General features: G+C 39.0%; 1 protein-coding gene across 3 annotated transcripts in view; it reads left to right on the forward strand.

The window, feature by feature from the left end:
* The window catches only part of Morc4 (MORC family CW-type zinc finger 4), a 57,763-nt gene that overhangs the window by 9,152 nt on the left and 38,372 nt on the right, over positions 1 to 10,239 (forward strand). For all 3 annotated transcript variants that reach the window (XM_026789360.1, XM_026789361.1, XM_026789362.1), the window contains exons 3-5: positions 341 to 473; positions 7,076 to 7,293; positions 8,197 to 8,344. In XM_026789360.1, coding sequence (XP_026645161.1) covers positions 341 to 473; positions 7,076 to 7,293; positions 8,197 to 8,344 — 499 coding nt within the window. The remainder of the gene's footprint in view (positions 1 to 340; positions 474 to 7,075; positions 7,294 to 8,196; positions 8,345 to 10,239) is intronic.

The following is a 10,239-nucleotide window of genomic DNA, read 5'->3' on the forward strand; positions in this document are numbered from 1 at the left end:
CCTTGTATCCCTAATCTCTCCAAGACCTTTATCATAAAGGGGTGTTGAATTTTGTCGAATGCTTTTTCAGCATCTAATGAAATGATCATATGGTTAGACCCTGGCTTTTATAAGAAGAAAATCAGACTGCAGGATCATCCATTCTGTGAAACCTAGAAATCAGCTTCATGGCTCCGTCTACCATCAAGTCCACTGTTCTCTGTAACTCAGTAAGCGCACCACTGTTATTGTTTCCATATTTACCTCCTGGGACTTTCATAGGAAGGAATGAAAGACAGATTTATATGTCTTAGTACTGAACTGGAGGTTTTGATAGATTATCGATTTCTCCTTTTTGCAGATAATGCCGTAGATCCAGATGTATCTGCCAGGACAGTCTTTATAGATGTTGAGGAGGTCAAGAATAAGCCTTGTTTAACATTTACTGATGATGGATGTGGGATGACACCTCACAAACTCCACCGAATGCTCAGGTAAAAAATTCGATGTCGTTATCTTGACTTCACAAACTTTATTTGCAGCTTGTTAACTTGTCTGTAGTATTTTAACTTATCTCTCTTTACACTATGGGTACTTATGAAGCATATCTTAGTGTGAGGACTCTGATTGTGAAGCAGACAATATTTCTACCTGCAAGGAACTTAGAATCTAGCTGCCAGTTCAGATGATTGAGGCAAGTAACCATAATAAAAGACTCTAAGCTTAAAAATAGAAAAGCATGAGATACATGGGACCTCAGAGGTCTCTGAAAGTCTCCTAGTTAGAATGCTGTTCACATTGAGATGTGAAGAATGGCTCAAATTTAACAAGGTAAGAAAGGGTAGGGAGCAAGGCCTGGCAGTTCAAGAAGAGAAAATGTTCTAAATAAAACCCTGAATTTCTTCATTTATCTGATCCCTTTTTCCAGTTCATAATTCACCGAAACTCCTTCTTAAGGCCTAAGTACTGGAGTTGGTATGACTCATGGGTCAGAACTGTGAAGTGCCTGAGCATAAGGAAACCCCATGCAAGGTGAATTAAAGGCTTCACATACATAGTCTTGGAAGGTTTACCGTAGAGCTGTGGAGTTAAGAAGGGGTATTTTCTGACCAGTGAAGCTGAAGATAAATTCCTACTGACATACCGAGTTCGTTTATTTATTTTTCAACGTTTGTGGTGGTGAAAATTTGTGCTTTATTGTCTCCCCATATCACTTGGTGCAAGGTGGGTGTTTCTTCAACCCTTTCCTTCTTTTTTTCCTTTTGAGCGGATATGGTTGTTAACTCTCAGTGTGCTTCCTGAACTGGAGCATGTAAAGCGTGGGTAACAATGGAGCAGTGCTGACCAGGAGTGAAAGGGCTCAGAATCCTAAAAATGGAAAACAAATTCATTGTCTCATAGTTTTATTGGAAAGTGTTCTGAATTAGTAGCTGTTTGTAGGAAATCCCTTTGTTCCTCAAAGAAACAAAAATGAAATTTGGTCAAAGTAAGAGGTTATATTTTGCTACTCAGCAGTCTGTGTATCTTTTACCTTAGTCTCTCTTTCTTTAAAAAATATTTTGTTTTATGTATATGCATGTTTTGTGTACATGTAGTGTCCCAGATCCCCTGGAACTGGACCTACAGAAAGCTCTGAGCTGCCATATGTATTCAGGGAATTGAACCTAGGTCCTTTGGAAAAACAACTGATGTGCTTAACCAGTGAGCCACCTCTCCAGCCCTTAGTCTCTTAACCAGTGAGCCACCTCTCCAGCCCTTAGTCTCTTAACCAGTGAGCCACCTCTCCAGCCCTTACTCTCTTAGTCTCACTTAGAAGAATGTTGGAGTGGCAGGTATGGTAGGGCATGCCTGTGATCCCAGAATTTGGGAGAAGAAGCTAGGCATATTGAGAGTTCTAAGCTTGTCTGTGCTACAGAGTTTTGCCAAAATAAGACAGAACCAACAAAAACTCGAGGGAAATCTCTAGAAGTGAGACCAAGTATGTCCAGTATGTGGTAAATGTGGAGGTAGAGACTTGATTTGATTTTCTAATTCACAACATCAGTTTTATTCCTAGAATTAATAGTACATGCTAAAAAGAAGACAATCGACATAGGATAGAACTATTAATATTTATGTCTAATTCTGCATTACAACATTTCTCTGAAATTGCTGGTCACCTGTTTTTTTGTATGTGCATGTTTGTGTATCTGTGTGTACATGCATGCCCGTGTTGTGAAAGCCAGAGGTTGTTGTCAGATGTTGTCCTCAGTTACTCTCCCCCCATTTTTTCCCCATTGAACCTGGGGTTTTACCTTCATCTAGACTAGCATGCCAGCAATCCCCAGATAATCCCTCTGTTTCTACCTCCTCGATGATGGGGTTATAGGCATGCTTTGTTGAGTGTAGGCTTTTATGTGGGTGCTGGAGACCTGAACTCAGGTGCTCTTGCTCACTCATCAAGCAGCTTACTCACTGAGCCCCCTCCCTAGCTCCCACTGATCACCTTACTTACTGACTTCCTCCTACAACACCTTATCCCAGTTACGTGGGCACCAAACAGTAGGTCCAGCAAATATAGAAACACCTTCCATTTTTTCTGTGCATCTATTTATATGAAAGTTGATATAGTTATAAGAAAGAGGGGAAGAAGAGGATGATTTAAAAATAATTTCAGGGCCCTGAGAGATGCTTCAGAGAGTTTAAGAGCACTGACTGTTCTTCCAGAGGACTTGGGATCAATTCCCAGCATCCACATGGTGGCTCACACTTGTCTGTAACTCCAGTTTTAGGGAGTTTGACACCCTGTTTTTTCCTCCATGGGCACTGTATGAATGCGATGTGCAAAAATGCATGCAGGCAAAATACCTATTTACATAAAGTAAAAATAAATAAAATACTTTCAAGAATAATCACTCATTCATTCAGTAAATTCCTACCAAATGAATGAATGAATGAATCAGAAACAAAGCCTTATTTCAAATGCCAGTGATAACCTAGACAGATATAATCTGTGCTCTAAAAGTGTCGATAGTATAGTGGTAAAGGGAAGCTAGCTAGTGTTATGGGTAAGTAGGCTCTTTCACCCAGAGGTAAGTGGTAAGAAAGAGTACAAATTTTGAGTCCATTTAGCAGAAGGAAAAGAATCTAGCCTATGAAGTTAAAAAAAAACTACACAAAGAAATATTGTGTGTGTGTGTGTGCATGCGAGTGTGTGTCTCTGTGTGTGTGTGTGTGTGTGTGTTGGAAAGCCTGTATATGGAATTCAGAGGACAACTTTGAATAGTTTGCTCTCTTGATCCATCATGTGTTTGGGGGGTTGAACTCAGGCCTTCAGGCTTGGTGGAAGTACCTTGGCCTACTGAGACATCTTGATGGCTCACAAAACGACATTTCAGGCAAAATATGAAGGATCAGTATCACCCATTCAAAATTTTGGCCTCACCCAAAGAAGCCAAGGCAGAACAGGCAGAACCTTACATAACCATAACATTTTTTTCCAATCACACCAAATATATTTCCCATTGATTTTCACGGAGCACATTTTTTTATATTTAAAACTTAATTTTAGGAAACTGTGCTAATGAGTACTTCATGTAGTGTGTATACTGGATTTTTCTTGTGATTGTATCTCAAAGTAAATGCACACTAGCTAAAGTATATCGTCTATTTAAAGGAGATCATTTAGGCTAATCTATTCCACCCAAGACTTCACTTCCCACAATTGTTTTTCTAGCAATACATTGTACACAGCCAGCAAGTACTGCTCTAGCTGGTCTCCACAGCCCTAGCCCACCACAGTTTTTGAAGGAAAAAAATATTGTAAACTTTAGAGGTAGTTTTGATATATTACTGTGTAAGGTATTTTTTCTGTTTTTCATTTTGTGCTACATTTATTTTATATTTGGAAAAAATACTAGAAGTCATTGTGCAAAGCATGTGAAAGTATTAAGCCTATAGCCATTCTGTTTGCTCTCTGACATTTATCGGTATCCTGTGCCTGTTTTCGTGACTCATTATGCTACTCTTCCTGTTTTCAGGCTGATAAACTAGGGTGCAAAACTGAAGGAGCAGCTTCTTTCATAAACACAGAAACCCATGAAAAGTAAGCTACAAAAGGAAAGTCTGGGCTGAATAGGTAGTCCCTCTGAGTAAGTGAGCATTTGCCTGGCATGTGAAGGCACCTCAAGGGGAAGAACAAAACGAAATCAAAGAAAATCTTTCAGTTTTTTTTAAGTCCCACTGTTCTGTCCTTTTTGGCTTCCTGGATAGTATGGGAATCAGTATATACCCATTCAGCAGCCTTTCCCAGCAAGGTGGGAAGCCTCTTCCAAAGGTCAAGGATTAAAAAGAAGCACGAAGTCAGACTGAAGGCCTTTGCTGCCTCCACTCAGAATCACAGAGCATAGTAGGTCAGTCTGCTCCAAGACAGCAGCCAGAGAGTAACAGCCTTCTTGTCAGTCTTGTTTTGTTTTGAGACAGGGTTTCTCTGTAGCTTTGGAGCCTGTCCTGGAACTAGCTTTTGTAGACCAGGATGGCCTCGAACTCACAGAGATCTGCCTGCCTCTGCCTCCCGAATGCTGGGATTAAAGGTGTGTGCCACCACTGTCTGGCTTGCTTGTCAGTTTTTCAGTCACTTATAGTACAAGTTAGATCACCACTATGCCTAGGAAACAAGCCTGCAAATGCTTACTTGTGTATTTCCCTGGAGTTTTGCTAAGGTTTGTTTCATTGGTCAGCAGCCAAATTTTATCTATCTATCTATCTATCTATCTATCTATCTATCTATCTATCTATCTATCTATCTATCTATCTATGTATTTATTTTTGGTTTTTTGAGAGAGGGTTTCTCTGTAGCTTTGGAGCCTATCCTAGAACTAGCACTTGTAGACCAGGCTGGCCTTGAACTCACAGAGATCTGCCTGCCTCTGCCCCCAGTGCTGGGATTAAAGGCGTGCGCCACCACCCTGCTAGCAAACCAACTTAAATTCATCTCTCTAGAACCTAGATTCCTGACATCTTAAGGGTATTTGAGAGAAAATTGCTATATTGTTGTATTCCATTGAGAGTACCAGTCTTCAAGTCCCTTGGTGTATAGACAATAGTATTTGTTACAAGAGAGGATAGAACAAGATTAACTTAGTGAAGATGAGCCATCTAAATCAAGATAGCTCTTCTGAAATTATTTTAGCTATATAAAGCTATACAATCTGATACATTTCTGTTATTAAGTACGGTGAGCGCTCTTGTCTTAGGTATTTGCAGTTAAGTAGAATGCTTAACGTGGGACCTTAGTTGAAACAGCACATGGAAGTGTTAGTAACAGAACCAAGTCTAAAGCTTCCTTGTCTCTTCTTTCTTTTATCTTTTTCCATCCTGAATTTGACTCAGGCCTGTTACTTACCTTTTCACCCTTATATTGCCATCTGTTCTCCTTCCAATATCTAATACAAGGGCCTGTGTACATTGGGGGTAATAGGTGACAAAAAGTAGAGGAGACTAGAAAATAAGAGACGGACTGATTGCCTGTTGTACCACTTTCCCTTGACTACCTAATGGAAAATTTTGTGATATTGGAAAAAAAATCCAAATGACCATACAAATTCATTTTGTGTGGCAGGCCTGTTTATGAAGAGCCCTGAATTTTAGATGTGTCATTAGATCCGGAGGACAGATAAGGAACAGTACATTCCCGTTCTCAAAATAAATCCTAGAATCAGTTTAAAATTAAAGATAAAAATATCAGAATCTTAGCAGTTTATAAGCTGTTCTTCCTGGAATCATTAAGGCCCAAACATAACATTAACTCAGTGTTCTCTTTTTGGAGGACCACTTCCCTGAAAATTGCTTTCAGCTCACATTAGATTTATTTGTAGGATGCACAGAGACCTAGGGAACATCAGTACACTGTTACATAACATCCTTTAACAGAAAATTGAAGGCTGGTCCCTTTTATTGGGTAGTAAACACAAAAGCACAGTCTTCTGGAAATGGAAACCAGGTAGCTGAACCCTTCTCCCACTGGAAAGAGTAAGGCCAGGAGCAGCCTGCTTTGTTGTGCCATATGGAGCTAGTGTCTCTTTCATTGATACTGGAGAAGCAGCTAATACATGAAGTCCTGTTGGCTATCAGCTATGAGGGCAAGAATCATATGGGTCGTATTACCATTTGCATCTCCAGTGCTTAGCATAATGCACAAGTCATAGGGCATCAATGAATAGTAAGCTAATGGCAGTGTACATCATTGTGAAATTGGGTAATCTGGAGATACACAGTTCTCAAAATTAGCATTTCTTTGTGGTGGTAGAGGATACAAGAGGAAGTTCATTTTGTAGGTGTTAATGTTTAAATACTTTTGTATTCTGTCATTTGGATGTGTTTCTGAGTATCAAAACGGAAAACATAAGAAAGGGAAGGATTTTGACTCTGAGTAGGCTGATGACAAGGGGCTGCTGAGTTTGCTGAGGTGTCTCAGTGAGAGGCCTTTAATAGAACAAGAGAGACTTTATACTGCAGCTGTCTGCAGATATTCCCAGGCAGGACTACCTATTTTTGTCCCTTGGCAGTGTTCCAGTGAACTGTCCCAGCCGATGAAACAGAGGCTTAGAATTAGGAGGGTTATCCTTTGGGTGGGGAGTTGGAATTGTCAAGATAAATGATCTCTTTTAGATTTTTGGAGAATGATGTGACCAGACGAGAAGGCGCTTAGTGTAAGTACCTCACTTAGCACCACTGGTACTTTTATGACCCTCTCCAGGTAACAACTCTCTTCATATCGCCACAACTCAGAGCAGTCAGCCCGATTCATCTAAACAAGAAAAGCAGCGGCACAGGACCTTCCCTGGCTCCTGTTGTTAATGTTAGCCAATGGGAGCATTTCATTTACAAAGTGTGACTCTGGCATATAGAACTATTTAATATTTAAGTACATACAAGCCACACTGGAAAATTGGTATCATAGCTCAATCGTAATTTCCTATGTTTTGCCTGGAAGTACCAAAGGGAGTGAAAACAGAACTTGTTGCTGTTCCGCATGTGCAAGCTAACCATTCTCTCTGCGAACTATTCTAGGATGCTTTTTACCTTGTTCATTTCTTTTTTTCTTCTGTAATTTCAGCTTTGGCTTTACAGATAAAGTAATAAAGAAGAGCCAGTGTCCCATCGGGGTCTTTGGTAATGGTTTCAAGTCAGGCTCCATGCGCCTAGGAAAAGATGCTCTTGTCTTCACCAAGAATGGGGGTACCCTCACTGTTGGACTTCTGTCACAGACCTACCTGGAGTGTATCCAGGCCCAGGCAGTTATTGTACCAATTGTCCCATTCAGCCAGCAAAGCAATATCCTTCCTATAAATGGACAGTAATTGATTAAATATTAGTTTGACTGTTTTGGTGGAACCTCTTCTATGGGTCAAATCCAGCTGTTACTTGATATTTACTATTTCAAATGTTTTTATATTTAAAAAGCTATTCAGACATCTGGAATGTAGCTAAAATATTTTTTAAAATACTGGACCATTAGCAGAAGTTTAATTGTTTTCTGTGTTCAAATTCTCACTGTTAAGTTTGATTTATACAATTACTTTTTTGCTAGACACTGTTCTGTGGTAAAGTTCTCGGGGCCTTTGCTCCATAAGGGCTAACTGCATTTGTGGTTATGCTTCTTGCAATGTCCTACTTCCCAGATTATCCTGCTAGCAGAATGGTTCATTTGTCCATACCTGGATGGACTCTCATTTCTGATGGGAGAATACAGCAGGAGGAATGGGACTCAGCTACTTTCAGATAGTTAAAATTTTGGCCTTCGACCCCCCCTTTTTTTGTCGTCAGACGAAGCAGTTTCTTTGTTTACATTGCATCTTTGCAGCTGTATTCAGCAAGTATAACTGATTTTCATGTTTGAATAAAAAGCTGTTTTCAACTCTCCACTTCCTTTTTCTCGTAGCAGTAATGCCTGTCCCTTTCATGTCGATTTTGTGTCTACATGAAACCCCAAAGGCCCTCTTTATAGTACCTATTAGTTTGTATAACTGTATAATAATGTGTCTCATCAAATTCTTGTGTATATACTGTGTTGGATCATATTTACCCCACCCTCTCTTGGCCCCTCCCACTGATCCTCTTCTTCTTCTCAGCTAGCCCTCCTTTTTCTCATGTCCCTTTTTGTGACCCAGCCAGTTTCATTATGACTCTTACTTCTTGATATCATCCTCATATTTTCTTTGACTGATTTATTTTTACAAAAAATGGTTGTTACTGAAGATTCTTTGCCCAGCCTAGAAGCCATCTTGAACTATTCAATTTTCAACAGTGAAAAAGACCTGCTATCCCAGTTCGATGCCATTCCAGGCAAAAAAGGCACCCGTGTTCTCATTTGGAATGTCCGGAGGTATGGTATTCCAGGAGTGTTAGATTCTAATAAGCCAGCATTGTATGATAAAGTACATTTTGAGAAGTATTTCCTAGATTAGATTAGATACCTAGTGAGAAAGTTAGCTCTCTGTAACTTCCTTGATTCTGTTGAAATAGTGGTTCTCGATAATCAAATGGTGCGTATATAAGATGAAAATATGCATATCCTGAGGTTGTAGCCACTAATGATCATGATAACACAACACGGCATTACTGTGACATCCGCAGAATCCTTTACACTTCCATTCCATGTTTATTGACGTTGCTTTAAGATTGGCAGATGATGGTTATTTCATGCATTCACCAATTAAAATGAATTAATAAAAAATATTATAGTGAAATACTTAGTTTTTAAGTGATAGCATGAAAAGAAGAAATTCTGTGTGTATGCATCTGGAATAGACAATCTTTGAAGCAGGTCATTTTTACTGTAATGAAGCTGTATTAAGATCATAACTTTAAAGATAATACAACAATTAAGAGAAATTCTACGATGCATCTTTTAATTTTGGCATGGCAAATAGGATACAGTTAAGAGTGCATTAAAGTGTAAACACACAACCCTAATAGCTTTTAATATAGCATTGAATGATTATGTGTTTAATAGAACAATTCACGAATATGTTCATTTTTTCCCTATATGTCAAGCACTTTTCTAACTTCTTAGCTGTTTGTGTGTGTGTGTGTGTGTGTGTGTGTGTGTGTGTGTGTGTGTGTGTGTGTGTGTGTGTGTGTGTGTTAAAAGAATACTGGTTTATACCAACAGTATTTTAATTATAATTAAAAATAAAAGGTAAGGAGAGCTCATATGTCCTATTGAGAAAAGCTTAATGATTTAATGATATTATGTGTATAATAACCAGGGACTGTTCTGATGTGGTATTTTCAATGATTTACACATATTAAACACCCTTTCCGCATTGTTCCTCAGTTATAATTAAAATTATTTGCATGGTTAAATAATGTTGAGAAAACCTGCCTTAAAGCCTACGGTATTGCTTTCTTGAAAGACTTTAGACACATTCATGTGCTAATATTTAAGATAGTATTATAGTATTAGTATATCCATTTTTTTAAAAAAATGTTTTTCCAGACCTTTTTTCTTGGATGGCAAAGGCAAGGGGCAGGGAAGATAAGGGCCTTTCTCAGAGTGTCTGTACTAGAGTGTTCTAGGATAGTAAGAATCACAGATATACTGAAAAATCCAGGATCCAATTTTTATGTGGTGTGGGCTTTATACAGGCTGGATGCCACAGTGGTCCCTGGTCAGCTTTGAGAGTAGAGCTAAGTTTTCAGCCTAGCAACTCTGAGTTTGAATTTGAATATGAAGGGGGTTAACGTTAGAGCCTGAGGTGCCTCTATAAGCTAAGAGTTGTGTCTCAATTTTATTTGTTCACATAACTTTTATTTCTTTTTTTCTTAATTAAGAATATCTCCAGGAACTACTGTTCCACAGAATGAATTTCGAAAACTATTGTTTTAAAACAGCGATTGTCTCTGTAATCCGTCTTTTAAAAAACAAATTTAGAAAGTTTTTTTTTATTTTCAGGAACAAAGGTGATTCTTTATGGTTTTCCCCCTGCTATTGAATGGAGAGCTTGCCCATGTCTTGGAGGGAAGTAGCCTTTCAAGTACTTAGAAAGCTAAGTACCCCAAAAAAGATTGAGAGTAAGAAATGTCCATATGAAAGGGATACCAGTGTTCTTATATGTGTACTATCATTCCATATTTTAGAGGCTAGAAAATAGGTGGTGTTCTGTAGTAGCAGTAGTAGTAGGTCTCTCTCTCTCTCTCTCTCTCTCTCTCTCTCTCTCTCTCTCTCTCTCTCTCTCTGTGTGTGTGTGTGTGTGTGTGTGTGTGTGTGTGTGTGTG

Source organism: Microtus ochrogaster, unplaced genomic scaffold (assembly GCF_000317375.1).
Source record: "Microtus ochrogaster isolate Prairie Vole_2 unplaced genomic scaffold, MicOch1.0 UNK17, whole genome shotgun sequence".
Lineage (NCBI taxonomy): Eukaryota > Metazoa > Chordata > Mammalia > Rodentia > Cricetidae > Microtus > Microtus ochrogaster.